The 17,134-nt window shown below is 36.5% G+C and overlaps 1 protein-coding gene across 3 annotated transcripts in view; it reads right to left on the bottom strand.

Annotated features, from left to right (window-relative positions):
- LOC117423517 (voltage-gated potassium channel subunit beta-1) overlaps window positions 1-17,134 on the bottom strand; it is a 60,753-nt gene that overhangs the window by 30,497 nt on the left and 13,122 nt on the right. The window contains exon 1 of one of the 3 annotated variants that reach the window (XM_034039443.3): window positions 10,322-11,170. The exons of the other annotated variants lie outside the window; for them this stretch is intronic. Within the exon in view, the coding sequence (XP_033895334.1) occupies window positions 10,322-10,539 (218 nt within the window). The 5' untranslated portion in view covers window positions 10,540-11,170. Of the gene's footprint in view, window positions 1-10,321; window positions 11,171-17,134 lie in introns of those variants that run through there. 3 annotated transcript variants of the gene reach the window in all.

The raw sequence follows: 17,134 nt of genomic DNA, 5'->3' as shown, positions 1-17,134 counted from the left end.
TACATTAATATCATATTTGTTAGATCAATTTGTTCAGTGTTCTTGAACTATATGGTTTGATTAATGAACAGCAGGTGGCTCAGTATAATAAGAGAATTCAGTTTCTTTTGTTCAGAAATTCACATGTAGCTTGTTAAGGTTGTCATGCATATTCATATCTGAAGGTTTTTGATAGCATCTCTTACTTTATCATGACACTTTTTAGTTTTTTTGTATTGCACAGCAAAAACATATCCTGAATAGAAAACTACTAGTAGTAAACAAAAAATATATCCAGCTTTAAGAGCGAGTGAAAACATAATGAACTCCAAACCCCCTAGAAAAGACTCACTGATACAACACCTTATTTAGTCAAACAAAAAAGTCTTTAAGAAGCCATGAGGTTTTAAAGCCACAGAAAGCCTACTCTTAGGTACAATTACAAAATTGAACAGAAATACACAGCAATCTGCCCAAATAATGTATGTTGATACGCTCATTTGATAAATGTACGGTAGTTACGATTGAATTGTTCTGTTAGGTTAATAATTATAATTCTGCTCCACCGATTCTAAATAGCAAGAGAGAATCTTTCTAGATGACATTTAATTAGCGGCTCCATTAAGGCACTGGTCTGATTCCAAGATTTGAGAGCAGATGGCAACAATCCACTGCAATATCTCACTATAGTCCAAAAATGAGGATAAGAATGCCAGAAAATACCTTTTCATATGTGAGTAAAACCATAGGATGATCTTTATTAAACTGGTGTATGAAACGATATAACGAGGGTTATATATATAGATATATAGAAATGCACTTCTGATGCACATCAAAAACAACCACACACAAAAAAATGTGCTGCTCAACCACCAAAGCTAGCTACATTAATGCTTCGAATTTTTATACAAAGACTTTTTTGCTGTATTTAATTAGACAACAATGAGCAGTTATTTTTTGTCAGGCAAGGGAATTGCTTTGTAAATGAGAGCACCTTTTCTTGCTACGTGTGCAAAGAATAATGCTGATTATGCATTTCCGAATGTTCATCTCATACACTGCACAGCATAGAGCCATACGTGGGGAAGCTGTGGAATTTAAAAAGTTGCAGTGTAACTCTTCGCATATTAATATATGTCTTTCATTTACTGGCAGTTTAGTAGCTTCCCGGGAGCCATCGCCTTATTAAAGCTGTCGATTTGCACTTTTCAAACCTGCATGATTTGTCTCTGTCCAAATGTGGCTTGGGGGAAAAATGTCAAGAGACGGACCTAGCGAAGAATGACAATGCCTAACAGAGGCAAGTGACAGCTCAACCCACCAGAGGCTTTCTCTACTGTGACATGGCACCTGACTGCTAGTATGCATGTTTGTATATTTCAAACCAGCTCTTCTGACAGTCTGTATAGTCAGACAGAACAGAACAGAAAATAATACGTTGAATCACTGACTTTGGCATTGTTGAGACTTGTGATGGACAAATAAACTATAAATATAAACTGTGCAGTTTGAGTAATATTCCAAGGCTGGCTGGTTTTGAGTCAAATGAGTTTTCTTATACAGGCCTCCTGAAGACTTTACTCTAAATGAGAAAACGGACAAACACAAATAATTAGTACTATGGCCAGCCTCTGCTCAAGAGAACCACATGTGTGAATGGCAGGGGGTGTTGAGGTCAGGATTGAGGTGTGCTTGTCAAGCTGTCAGTGGGAGCTCTGTGGATAAGGAAAAGGTTCTAATTCAGCAGTGAAGTTATTTTTCAATGTATTTTTCAATGTCACAGAAATCCAACTATAATTAGAGTCTCCGGGAGGTATTGGAACTATTGGAATGAGTTAACAACTGCACAAAGGGGGCTTTATTACTGTTACAGAAAAGGTGTGGGTGATTGATCTCATTTGGGATTGATACAACATTTTTCAAGCAACCGTACAGTTTTTGAAAAATTGCCTATAGGGATGCTCTGAATGGATTTTCTTTTCAGAAGCTTTGCTATACTTCCCACATTCAGACAGAATATTGGGATTGTTAATCTGCTATTCTATCAAATAATGACATAAGACGAATAAACAAACAGTCTCTTCTTATCCATTCATTTAGACATATTATTTTATAAATAACTGATGACAAGAGAACTTGATCTTAACTATATATGTATGTATATTTTGTACCTAAGATTAAACTAGATTGAAAGTTTTTATTTAACATTTTTGTAATAACATTGACAGTTTATTACAACAAATATTAAACTAAATACTAGTGTAAAGCTTCATGTCATTGTATAACGTGATTATAAGGTTTCATAAAAAAGTCAAACTTTTATATAACATTGTGTTGACGTAACCGGTTAGAAATAGTTGAATATTGTTTATAACACATTTTATAACACATTTATAGATGCATTATTGATGGTTTATGATAGAACCTAAAGTGTTACCAATAATTCTGTAAATTATTGGTTGTTTTCTAAGAAATATATTATAAATTATATTTGTTCTGATATGAATAAAATATAAGTTGTTAAATACTAATGTGTACGACAAGGCACTGCGCAGTAAGTAAAGGCAAGCTAGGTCAATATCAGAAATCTATACAAACACAAGACAAAACAACAAAAGAATAACACACGAGATTATAATAACAAATTCATTACATAACACTAATCTCATGAGAGTAGGCCTCTTAAAGGGATTACTCTTTTGTTTTTCAAATCTGTATTTGACTGCAGGCCTAATAGCCAGTGCGTTGATGCTCTCCAGGTTTTAAAGTATATTTCTGTTCACAATGCAGAAATGGAAAAGGCTTTAGTAGATGAAATAACAATAACAACAACAACAATCATATCCATAATAATAATGGATGGGCCAATCTGGTTTCTTTAGCAGCAGAATATTATACAAAAGGTATGCAATCACTACATATATGAGATATGAAATATTCACTGAATGACACTGTGTGTGTGTGTGTGTGTGTGTGTGTGTGTGTGTGGTGAGTAAATATTAAAACTTAAAAATAATGAAAATCTTGTAATCACTTGAAGAGGCACTGTACACTCTCTCCAAGTCCTGTGTTCACATGTTCCATTTCGAATTTCAGATGAAATGATCAGGTCAACTTGACTTTCCCTTTAAAAATCTTTACTGGAATTACAATTTTCATGAATGTACATTTTATTATTACACATTGCTATTACACTGCTCTTCCCCTTTAAAACTGCTTCAACTGTAATTGCTTTTAAAGATGCAATATTGCTTAAAGGGTCCCTTGGGAGTTTCAAACTATTTGCATGTAGAACAATAACTGATACATTCAAGACACTTAAAGAGAAAATGTAAAAAGCAAACATTACTTATTTAGAGCCACTAAAGCACAAAAGAAATTTACAGAGGAATGAAAACTAGATTAATTTCAGATTATGATTATTACATTTGGACTGACTGTTAAAATGAAATACAAAATCAAAATACATTCTTTTGGGCGTTTCTGCATTCCAAGGGGCATGCTGTTTGCATAATTTTTCATATGAAAATATTGTACAAATTAACAATCAGACATCAGGGCAGGCAGTCGCTAGATTATGTACAAAGTGCCTGTGGAAATCATTTTGCTCTGCTTTTTTTTTTTTTTTTACCAGTGCTTTGCATGTAATAATGTTGTTGTTGTAGGGCTTAGAAACTCATTTTGAAGATCTGCTTTGTTTTTTATATTCATCCTCATACATTAGGCAGTAAGAAACACACATGCGTGAGACTGCAATGGACATATTATAACAATAAATAAGGGAAGCAGCTGCATTTATTAAAAAAATGCTGCACTTGAGTACTGATTGAAAATCATAAACAGTCGTCATTGTGTTGACACTAAAATTAGTATTCATGGGCACATAACTGATGTTGAAAAATGCCATGCTAAGCATGAGATGGTCTAGTCCCAGATACCTTTTCCCTGGCCAATGCTACCTTTGCTGCTCAGAAATCTGCATGTTTTAATGCTAATGTGTTGTTTTATACACAGCATCAAGGATTTCAATTTCACCTGATTCACAAGATTAGATAGATACAGGGCTTGGACAAAAAGGGTGAACCCCCAGCCACCATGGATGGTGCTAATTCAAAACTTCAAGTATTACTTTAAGTAAAACTTTAAGTATTTCTGAAATGAGAAGTTAAAATGAGAAGAGAAATAAATATAAATAGAAGAAGAAATACTCCCCTATAAATACAGACATATCAATGACAAGCAATGCAAGATGAATGAACTCAAGTGAAAGTAACATGGGTTTACCCAGTCTAGCACTTCATTTGAATATCCTTTAATGCAGTAAATATACGTTTTGTTGTCACACAACTCGCTATAGAGTCAACAAGGTCAGTGTCAATTTCAATGCAGTCCCTCTAAGAAGCAATTGGACAAGGTTTCAGACAGAACAGAGAAAAGTAACTAAAGCAGAACTACATGTTTCCACTGTACGTTATCATGTTCTGTAAACAAAATATGGCACAAGTGGACCAATATAAAAACAATTTAACAAACAAAAGATTGGGGGAGGTGCGGGGGACAGAAAAGGAACAGGATAAACTTATATCGCTTCTGTCACAATATCCCTGACTTTGTCAGAAGAAAACGACTCAGTCATGTACAGGTAGTGGACAAAAAAATGGAAACACCAATGTAAAGTCCACTGTTGCCCTTTGCCGATGTCTTTCCCTCGGAGTTCCATGCTGACATCACCTTAGACACCGTTGCTCATGAAACATTCGCAAGTTGAGCTGTCGATCACTGAAGCTCCTGCCAAATGCACCCCAACAATCACCCCTCTTTCAAAGTCACTGAGGTCTCCTCTTGCAGCCATGCTAGCCATAATTATAGGCAACCAGGCCTGTCCAGCATTTTTATACATGACCCTAAGCATGCTGGGATGTTATTTGCTCAATTAACACATGAGCCACACCTGTGTGGAAGACTTGCTTTCAATATACTTGGTGTCCCTCATTTGCCCAGGTGTTTCCATTTTTTTGTCCACTACCTGTACTGTAAACGCGGCCAAGGCGTTAGAACTATATACACAAACACAGCACAGACTCTGCATCTTCCACAGACTATACTAGAATTGCACAAATGAGGAGCAAGGTTAGGTTTTGCACCAGGAGTAAATAAAAGCTTTGTATTAGGGTTAAGCTTGTGGATGCAGGACAGGCAGGAGTTAAACAATAATTCTGGAAGCTCGGTCTCACTCGCTGGTAGAGGTGAGCGGTGGTATAGATTTAAATTCACATCATTACCAGCTGCGGCAGACTTACTGAGCAACATTCGCTTATGAGCACAGTAAGAGTCAGCCTTTATTCTCAAAAGACAGCAAAACTAATTTGCTTTTAAGCGTAGATACTTTTCCTTGCTACCACTGATACATTTTAAATACAGCTCATGGCTACTTCACAATGCAGTAACCTAGTTTCCAAACACAAAAACATAGCTTCCTTTGACCCTGACCTCCAGACCTGCTTTCAATGATGTAGTCGTTATGTTTATTACACTACATCCTGTAAAGAACTGCTTGCAGCCCTGCAATTCATTTGTCAGATCTGATAATGACCCTGAATTTAATTAGGCAGTAATTGATACCCTACATTCACCTCATCTTAATTGCTTTGAATCTTGTGCTCCAGTGCTTTGTTCCAGGCTTCAAAAGCATCTCTAAACCCATTTGCTTCAGCCTCAATGGCTGACCTCCCTCTCCTCCTCCACCCACCACCATTTCAATTACTGTACAATGCTTCATTTCACTTAAAGAATGTTTTCCATCTTAGGTGTTGTTCACGTACAAGAAATGTTGAAGTTCTTCAGTGGAAGATTCATATTAATGTGTCAAACTTGGAGGCAGGTGATCTGAACCTTCGTGGGGTTTGAAATCAGTTTGTTATCTTACAACATCCTGTACTATGTTTTATAATATATAGTTAAATAAGAATAATTCTAACAGTACGAATCTTAAAGTGACGTCATTTGATACAAACTATCTGTTACAAACTCGGATACCAAGACATTTCAGATTGCTACATCACATCAGGACTACTATACGTTCTAATTTGTTATATATTATGTCATTTACATCTTATATCTACCAGTGATTACCTGTTCTCTAGACTGATCTCCTTTCTTCCACTGGTTTCTAGCTATCATCTCACTCATGCTTCTCTCTCCATTAGTACAAAGTGCAAGTTACGTTTTTTTCTCTCTCTCGTTATTTTAAAGTTGTAATGCTAAGTCCAACCTTCAGATAACATTATCAGTTATTTTGACACAGCTCCTGTGACAGCGGAGGTGAACGTGTGCTGGCTGCACTTCAGAAAAGAGGCTGAGGAATTCAGATTCAGCCTGACCTGGTATAAATGTTAGCAGAAAGAGACTCAGGACATACTCAAGTTCGATGCTCATGTAAATACAATACTTAAGGTTTTGTGGTTTCATGTATGTTTTTATATACAGCACTTAACAGTCCATGGCTTGTTGACCAAGCTAATGCAGTATTTGAAATCGGGCTCTCGTGTATTAATCAATATTGACTTATTTCCAAACCCACTTCCATTGTCTTTCATCTATTAGGTTTGCACACCATGTTCAGATTGATGCTCTCAGACTCTGTTAGATGTGGTTCGCAGTGCTGGGGGTATATACAACAAAACAGAAAAGAAAAAAGTTCAACCAGGAAGATATTCAATATGGGAAATGAAGACATCAGTACACATGAATCGGTCTTGTCAATGGCACATGACGATTAGGTCATCACTGCTCAGGGAAGCGGCTAAGGAGAGAGCAACTCAAGAATTGACAGTTGCTGGTAGGATAGATCGGGGGGGGGGGGGGGGGGGCATATCAAATTAAACCCCCTACTGACAAAATCATCCTCCTACTTTTACATTATTTTAATATTAACCTTCCCCGTGGAGGAGTATGGAAAAATCGTTGGGGACGTGGAACAGAATATATATATATATATATATATATATATATATATATATATATATATATATATATATATATATATATATATACATGTAAAAAAATAAAAAAAAAAAATAAAAAGAAAAGTGGTACAAATAATAGAAACTATATTAGAGGCCCAACTACAGCATTTTGTGAAAAGGAACTTGATAAAGCTTTTGATTTATCATGGCAGAACAAACCAATGGACTCCCACCTCAATTACCATTGCTTGAAGTATTATTGCTGCTTCCGCACTGACACACACAACCCTGGGTAATTGAAACTAATAACAGCATTAAGCTTTTGAACTGATTAGGCTTACAAAATGAGGATTATCATGATATATTAAATTTACAGCTCAGCCATTTTTAGCACAAGTGTAACCGCTTTCATCTCATTTATCCATGGCAAAAATAAAAATGTAACCTTTCATGGTGAACAAACATTATTACATCTCAATAAGGTTTGGGTATGTGTGTGTGTGTGTGTGGCATTTGTGTGTGTAATATTTTATTCATCCAAAATACTAAGAAACAAAGAAAATCCTTGTGTTTTGTACCTTTGGAATTTTTTTTATTGCTGCCAATTAAAACTTGGAGGTGTAAAAATAAAACAAAAAAAACCCATTTTATTTGTCGTCATGGAAACAGCAAGAGGCATTGCTGTTTGTGCTAAATATACCATGTTGGGTAATCAGTATATTCGATAATGTTCAGTTTGGCCACTGAAAAAAAAAATTTAATAATAAAAAAGGAAGGTTCCTTAACCTGCTGTGATCAGCGCATTTCTTTAACAAGGGTGTACATTATTATAAATAACGAATAGAGGTTGGTAAAGGATTTTCAGACGTTTTGCTGCTGGGATTATATTCCTTGCTGGGAGGGTTTGGGTGAAAATCACAACCCGTTTTACTCACCGGCATACTGCACTTGCTGCAAAAGGAATAGCAACACAATTCACAGCATGAGGCTTACAACCAGTGTATTAATTTAACTAACTTTATTGCAGTTGTAAGCATCTGGGGTGAATGTATGCAGAGTGCCCTTTGAAAGAGCAATGAAGACTTGAATAAGTGAAAAGAAGGGACAAATACAAATTAAAATGCTTTCCTTGTATATCAAGGTCATAAAAGTTGATGCTGTGACTGAACGCAGCACTAAAACCATATACAGTTTGGATACTTGTGTAGTTCTAAATGCAGGGTCTAATCAAACCGATTTAAAATGGTGGGAGATCTAATTACTGCCATGGTAAAAATGAATAGACTGTGAGAAAAAATCTAAAAACAGTGTGTGAGAATCTCTTTAGTATGTTTTGTCGTTGAAAGTAACTAAAATGGTTGGTTTAGTCCTATTATAATATTTAATTGTGTTAACAAGATAATCAGTTTTGAAAGTCTAAAGCATGTATAAAGCATGATAGTCTTTCAATAGCCACATTATTGTTCCCTACACTAGGGAGAAACAAGCTTGTAAGTGCTTCTGATTGGTAAAGGAATATTCCTCATAAATTGGAATTAGAGTGGTATGATCACAGATAGTTTCCCTCTTGCTAATGATCTGTAAGCCTGCATTTGTGTTGAACACATGGTTTTGTGTATCCATTCATTTTCCTAAAGCCAAACAAACGAGAGTGCAATTAGATACAATCTGAAAACATATTTCTTGGGTTGAATGATGTTTCTGATGGTACCAGCACATCTTTAAATACCTAGTATGGTTGACAAGATGAATCATGGGGAACATGGTTTACCTTGGTAACTGGGTTAATATAGAATGTCATAATTGGGCCAGTGCTAAGATAATTAGTGACATATTTTTCCTCTTCACTACCTTTATAGTAAGTAATACGTCCAACTTGACAGAGACTGTAGTATGTGCATCTGCTAAGCTAAGAGAAACAGCTTGGCACTACAAGATTTTAGTTAGAACTGATGTAAACACCCGAATGTCATGGGTCTACAAGATGTTGGAAGGTCTCCAAAGGCATTTGGCACTATCTGCCTTCCAAAGTTTGGTACAGTGCTGCCTGGACAATACTGTAAAACAACCGCATTGTGTGATGGCGACGGCGCAATTCATGGTTGTGGGCAAGTTGAATATTAATATCCGATGCATTTCTCTTTAAAATACATCCCATCAGGGATCAGGGACTGGTTTGAGGAACCCAATAACTACCCTTTTATCTGGCCTGCCCAACTTCCTGGTCTCAATCCAACGGAGGATCTATTGTATGAACTTGACCAACACCATCATATTCATTGAAATAACCTAAACGCTATCCTTTGGATTTACTAAAACAGATTTCCTGCTATAAAAAATGGGAAACATCATGCTGGGGCTGGATTTTCACAGGTAGGAAGTCACATTCCAATCTACGAAGTGTCCAGTACAGTAGGTTGATTTGAGAGTATTATTGGATTATTGGCCCAGTATTAGCATACGTTGGTCATGTTACAATCTGTTCAGTAGGGGGTCGTAAATCAGGATCCATCAGAAGAAAAAACGATGAAGAACTATAATAAGACCCTTACACATGACCAGTGGTGTAGTCGAGACTAAGCCATATGACTTGCATTTCACACACTGGCCGATTCAGTCAGTTGTCCCCTTGATGCAATGCAAAGAGCAATAGGAACTTCTATATTGAAAACAGTAAAAGGGGAATAACTACAGACCTACAAATGTGCTTTCTAGGAGTGTACGCATTCAACGAGGTTATGCACTGTTCTTTGGGTCAAGGACTTTGACTATCTATATTAATGAATCATAGTGGACCGGATATAGAATGAGATGCCTTCATTCTAGGCTGAGAAACAAGTTCAAAAGCAGTAACGATCTAAGTAAAGATCCAGTCTCATGGCTGTAGTGTTCTTTATAGCACACAAAATCATTGAATAAACTTCAACTCTTCAAATTAACCGAGAAACTCGCTCACCATAAATGCTCTACAAGATAAGAAATATGAAAGTGTCTGGACTTGGACTGTTCTACATTCATCACAACATCCTTGGCATATTTTCTGATGCTGTATTGATCCAGATCTCAAAACAGGCGCTTATCCGCAAAAGAATATATAAATCACAACTAATTTTGGTTATCTCATGAACCCATGCACCTGCTCAATTAATATGCTGCTTAACAACGTGCTTATCACATTGTAAAGTACCGGAACAGTAAGGCTATCAACCCACCAGTACATTTTTAAATGCATTGTTTGTAAAAAGATGAATTCAATGTGCATGACGTACTGTACATTCCCCACAGAGTTATTTTTAAAAGCATAAGCAAAACTGACACAGAGATTTACAACTTAACAAACAAAAAAAAGTTGATTTTAAAAGAACCTTATTCCATACCTATATTTCATTCCTGTCAGCTTTGCAGTTGACTCCTTTAGAGAAATGTGATTCTTCGGAGCGAATGCTCCAAAACTTCTTGCAATAATAGCCACTGTTCTGAATTTAGCCCTGGCTGCGTTCACCACGTTGGGGCTGGTGGCATTTTGTTTGCTGTGCCGGTCATCTCCATTCCGACCCTTTAAGTTGTGATCTGTACAAGCGATGGAGACCTGCATGTCTTGATCAGTTAAACTTCAGCTAAAATAACCCAATTCTTGACTAAACACACTACCAATGTCTTCCTCTCCCTCTAAGAGAAACAACACTCAATTCAATTCACTGGGATTCACAGGCTGTCTCTTTTCTTTTTTTGGGGGGGTGGGGGGGGAGGTTATTCCAGAATGATGTCAAAGTAGCATCAGCTGAGAGGTATCCACTGTGTGCTCTTTACAGCTCAGTGCAAATGACAGAACCAGTGAGTGATGCAGTACAGAACAGGACACTCCTGCATTCACGGGAAACCAGAATATGCTGCAATCACAAAATTAATTCTCTTTTCCTTTTTGTTAAATCGGCGTGCACTCAGTGCAGCTTTCTAAAGTGCATTGATTGCACCAGCGTAATGAAGTTCTAGTCTTAGCAGCTAAGCTACACTTCAGTGAATCTCCTTCAGGACTGTAAAGAACCAGTCGCTTTAGTCCTAAGGTCTTGCTATGATTTTCTGCAGATAACTTCTTTCTGAATTGATGTAGAGTACTCAGCTAATGTCCTTAAAATGCACAAAGAAGTTCTCAACAAGAATCAATTAAATACAATCAAATAAACAAATCCCAACCCTCTACTGATCAGCACAGATCCCCAGGGCAGAGAGTTTTGATCGGAGTGCCATGGAAAGAAAGACTTCTTAAGCCTGTGGTCCTTTATCTAAGAAGTTATCTGTCTGAAAAGAAGACGAGCTTAATGTCTGGTTTGCTGTTATGCTAACAAGCTAGTGAAGCTCTTTTTTATCTGCAGGATGTGTCCTTTGCTGAAGAAAGCAATAGAAAACAAAAGGAGCTGTGTGTTCGGTTGCTGCTTCCTAGGCTGTGCTGCGCTGCATCTGCACCAAGAGAAATCATCTGCACTTTTATACCAGTGGCTCAGCAAAGAGGATGAAATGGCTGTGTGATTTATAAGGGAGGGGTGGGGGATGGATAAAAAGAGCTGGCAAGGCAGTGTGTGGGTTTGGAGCGGATTGTCTTATACAATCGTTGACTAGTAACACGACTACAATGCAGTGGGGCACTTACTATTATGCTAACCACAATAAACTAGGGATGGTGTCGCTCAGCTGAGGTAATGGGAGAGTTGTGGCTCAGGGGGTCAGGAAGCAAGGGAAAAAGAGTACAGGGGTCTGAGGATACTGCAGCTTTCCTAACTTTTGTTGAGAAGGGCAAATAATTAGAAATGTAAAATCAGTTTTTAATGTCCTACTTTATGCTAAACAAACCTCCTGTGTTATTGTACATGTATATAAGTCGTATTGCTACAAAATAACTGTATATAAAAAAAAAGATTTAAAAACATCTGTATGACCATTAGAAATGGAACTGAAAACGTTTTACCGTAACTGCAGTTTTCATATTGCAATTAGGATCTATCAGTAAGGTAAGGAATTGTATGTTTAGAAATGTATAGATTCGAATGGGGATGTGGCTTGTAATATTTTACAGTGATTTATTCCATCATTGCAATTCGTATTTTTAAAATTGTCCCGTGCTCTTAAATACAGCTGGGAAGAAATAGTGAAAGTGTCATATGTGTAGCAGTCAGAAATTAGAGTGTATGGGCCACACTGATAAATAACACTGAAGTGTTGCTGCACATTATAGATCATGTTCTCATTAATGTACCTGAAATATGTGATAAGTTGAATTAGCGATGTTTCCAAATACAGCCATATGACTTTGAATACCAAGCTACAGTACATGGGACATATACTCCCTCCAGCCTTGCTGGAATCATGAACACAAACACAGCACAATAAAGCTAATGAGGTGAGAGGCTGGCTCCCTTTATAGGCAGGGAAAAAATACTGCCTCTTATCAAAAGCAGACACAGGCTGAAACAAGGCTTGTGGCAACATATCTTTAGCTTGTAGTTGCAGCATGATGAAAGGCTCCCCTCAATGCAGATAAGAGTATTGTGCAGTGTGTGGGAGAAGGGGAGGCAGTAATACACTACAGTGAAATAAACTAAGCACTTTGATCTGTGTACAGCATTTTCACTCGCAGGTACTTCTCTAACCCCTGAAGGATGATGTTTGTGACTTCAGAACCAATTATTTCAAATACAAATCAAGGCATTTGTCTGGCTCCCAGTTTAATATTGTGATTCAAGTAATGCTTATATTTTCATCCTTCCAGTGAATGAGTATAACATATTTTTATTTATTTAGATTTTTTAGTTAATTTACTCTGCACCATACTGCAGGGCATGTTAGTCCTGCATCAAAAGATTTTGTAGGTTTTTGTAGCTAGTTGTGCACTTTTCTTTACCGGCTATATTTATGGTTAGTAATTATACGGCTTGAGGAGAGAAGTAGCCCACAGCCTCATGTTTCACTAAACAGTACATGCATGCCTGTGCTTGGAATTAGATATCAATTGTGAAAAGATTTTCTTTTTTTTTTGTTACTCTTAAAATGTGAAACAACATTATTATTATTATTACTTATTTCTTAGCAGACACCCTTATCCAGGGCGACTTACAATTGTTACAAGATATCACATTATTTTTACATACAATTACCCATTTATACAGTTGGGTTTTTACTGGAGCAATCTAGGTAAAGTACCTTGCTCAAGGGTACAGCAGCAGTGTCCCCCACTGGGGATTGAACCCATGACCCTCCGGTCAAGAGTCCAGAGCCCTAACCACTACTCCACACTGCTGCCCAACATCTGTAGTTGAGAAGTTTAACTACGCTTCCATTTATTTCACTTTATATAATTTATTTTTTAAAAAAGTAATTTATGAAGGGTAAAACATGCATCTCAACTGAGCACTCACAGTCAACTGTATTGTTCTACAAGAAATCTGTAATCACTCAGAAATTACAAAGGATGACAGCTCTGCAAAGCTGCAAAGATTATTATTATTTTTAGTTTGACAGATTTTGTATCTGTATGTTGCTTTTATTTCATAGACAAATAAAGACATCTCCAAATTTTTGCAAGCTGAGAAATATGTATAACACTGAATAAAAAGGTGTCAATTATGCTCTGTGTGAGGACAAAATGTACACGCTTTTGCAGCATATAAACATGTACAGCTATGTCCAAATGTTTTGTATCACCCTATAGAATTAAATAATTTTGCTTTATAAAGTCAAATGAAACCTGCTACATAATGTTACATTAACATATTGGATTACATACCACTTTGTAGTTTTCCACATACTTAATGAAAAACAGACAGAAATTGAAAAATGTGACATTTTGAAATTAACATGAAATATTGCACTACTATTATGGCTTCTGGTAGACTTTTGCGATATCATTCTGCAGTAAATTATGTTTATATAGTATTTTTTTTTTTTTAGTTAATGTCTCAATCCAAAAAATAGCCATAGCTCCAAAAATAGCCATAGCTCCACACATTTACCTGTCAAGGTCCAGTCACAAAAATGAATTCCAACCTCCAGGAAATCTACTACGCATCAACATTAATATGGTGTTGGGTCTATTGTCTTCTTTATCTTTTTCTTTCATGGCATAAAGCCAGCCAGAGAAAAACATTTTAAAAAACAGCTATTTTTTTTTTTTTTACATAATGCATGTGACATAATATAAACTGATGTGATTGTCTACTGTGAAAACACAAAGAAAATGTAACGCTGTGTTCCTGAAAAATGGTATACTGTAAATGCTATTTGTAAATTAAGTCTGATGTGCAATTATTCTGGTGTTCTATAATGGCCACATAATGGTCTTTTACGTGCCATGAACTGTGTAAACTAGTGGGATTTTCCATTCTATGGGAAACGTTGGCATAGCTTGACCTCAAGAAAGGATTAACTTCATGGTATTTATTGTCATGTTATGTTGCAGGCAATGAACGCTGCTGGCGATTGCTAATATCCATATCTGCTTTAGATATAGGAGTGAGGGTGACCCAGTATGGCAGAAATCCAACACGTGGTGTATGGTAAAAACACTGAGCCCCAACCAGCTATAAGGCACAGCAGAGATACAGAATAGATGAAAAAAACCCTGCAGATAAATGACTTGCAGGAACAGGAAACTTGACAAACATGAAAAACAAAGTGTTTGCAAGGGAGCTAAAATAATGTAACGTTGATGTTAAATAGTTAGTTGGTGTGGTTATCGGCTTCAAGTGCTGTGCATTAGGATACAAAAGGGACAGAGAGCCTTTACAGGACAGTACATGCAGTCAAATTAATATTTTCATCTGTCTAGTCCTCTTGCATAGTCCGTAACTGGTTTTACTTTACAGTTTATAATAGGTCAATCTGGATTGACCAAGCAGCACAATTACTGATTATAACACTCCTGTTCTTTAATATGGGAATCAAGGACAGCTGAGGTGCCAGCATCTGGACTTTATGACCCTGTGTACTACCTGTATATGACACCAAGTTGTATCAGAATTATGTTCAAACTTCAATTATTAGTAGTAGGCTATATGAAAGAAAATGTATTTCATAGTGAAATTGTCAAACGGTTTTGTCTCAATTTACATCAATTGTCACTGCTGCTTCAGCAGTGCAGGCAGACCTTAAACACCTGATTTCTACAGTCAAGTAGAATATATTATATCATAGCAAAACCTACTTTTGTGTAACTTGGGAGCCAGACTCATTAAAACTGTGCAAAAGAGGATTTAAAAGAATTGTTTTAGAATTGCAATTCCCATCTTCAATATTTGAAAGAGGCTCATTAAATTCAGAAATAAAGTGGGTCGCAATCGATTCAAAACATGCTACTCACCACTCCTATCCCGAGGTAGAAACAGTAACAATATAACAGGGTTTATTATTATTATTATTATTATTATTATTATTATTATTATTATTATTATATTTTTTAATGTGCGAAGATTGTGAGCATCTTAGCTCTTAAGATGGCAATAAAATTGGCCACCTATGGCATTTAAAAAAAAAAAAATTGCCTACAGAGACTCCCATGCACTGTTGGAGATGATGGGTCTGTTGAATGTATCCAAAGAGGGGTAGATCTGTGTTTAGATCAGTTGCCTACACCCCAATGTCTTCCACCCCCCTCTAAACTGTGGCACTGACCGCATTTCAGTCTGTTCAGCTTGTGTACATTAGTGTAACTGTGGCATCCATTCTGTAGATGATGCAGACCACATGATGAAAGCAGCAATAGAACACTGCTTTTAAATGCTCTCTGGCTGGCCCCTGGCACCAGTTACAGCCTGGACCACAGAACAACCCCATAACGCTACCAATCCTGGAGAATACACTATTTAGAGAAAGCTTCGATGGGTACGTACCTTATTTTGAAATATTTTGTGCCACAGTAAGACTGCTCTATAATAATTGCTTATGTAATTACATATACAGACATGTAAAAAACATGGATTGCATTTTATACTTGTAATGATATAGTCTTGTGGAAATGGGAATTGCCATGCGCAGAAATAACGGCTGATAAAAGTAACCCACTACTTATAATTTTTTTGCACCACTGGCGCTTTTGCCCTCATTGTTTAAATCGTTTGATGATGCTGGTTTTGTATTACTGCAAAGCTCTCATATTCATTCCCCTATTGAAGCTGTAGCTGTCCGTGTGGTACACTTATTTAATCATAATTCCTTTAGCAGGGTGCTGGCTAAACGTTGGACCAACACAGCAGCTGCATAGCAATGCATTCAGGCTGAATCTCTACATAGAACTCTTTAACCATTTGTGTACCTTGTGAAAACAGAATGCACACAAATCTACTCTACTTGTACATTTGAGTCCCGTTTAGTATACTGCTTTCAAATCGGTGATGCAGCACTTTGAAGTACTCAAAAAAGAAATGCATTATCAGTCACAAACAAACAGAGAGATGCTACACGTTGTCTTATAACTGGAATTATTCTAATCTTCAGTCCATGGATTACTTTGAAAAACAAATTCCCTTGTTTGTTCAGGTTTTTATTTTTTATTCTACAGTATATGAAGATATTTTCCGAGAGCTGCTGTTGTCCTGCCTTGTTCTGTCAATAGAAATGCCTGTGAAACCGTCGGGCCTTGTGGTTTGTACTCCAGGGTCCAATTAGGTCTCTCTTCTGCCAAACCCAATAAATCTGATGACAATGGTTCATTATTGTTTTTGCTTTACAAATGCAAGGTTTCTTTCAGTTCTGGGATGTATAACTCAGGACACACTAACTGAAAGTTGGGGTGCTCGCTGGTTGAGTTGGATTAAGACAACACCCAGTTTCGGTATGTTTCAGGAATCCAGCTTCCTCTTTATGTTTAAAAATAGTATTTCTATCCAGTTATGGTACATCTATTACTGTATGTCTGAAATAGGTATTATTATTATTATTATTATTATTATTATTATTATTATTATTATTATTATTATTATTATTTAAATATATTTTAACATAAAAAAGCAGTATGTTGTAGCCTTGCTTTCCTGATGATGCAATTCCTTAACTGCATGTTATATTCTACTAATCAGATACATTTGTTATAGGATTCATTTTAATTGGTAAAGATTGCTCTGATTCAATGTCTGCCAGATCCTCTGTGTGTTTTCAAGATTGCTTTAATTAATGCAAATGAGATCAATATCCAAATTAAAAAT

This window comes from Acipenser ruthenus, chromosome 17 (genome assembly GCF_902713425.1).
Source record: "Acipenser ruthenus chromosome 17, fAciRut3.2 maternal haplotype, whole genome shotgun sequence".
NCBI lineage: Eukaryota > Metazoa > Chordata > Actinopteri > Acipenseriformes > Acipenseridae > Acipenser > Acipenser ruthenus.
Note: the sequence above shows the minus strand (reverse complement) of the source record. Positions and strands in the feature narration are given on the sequence as shown.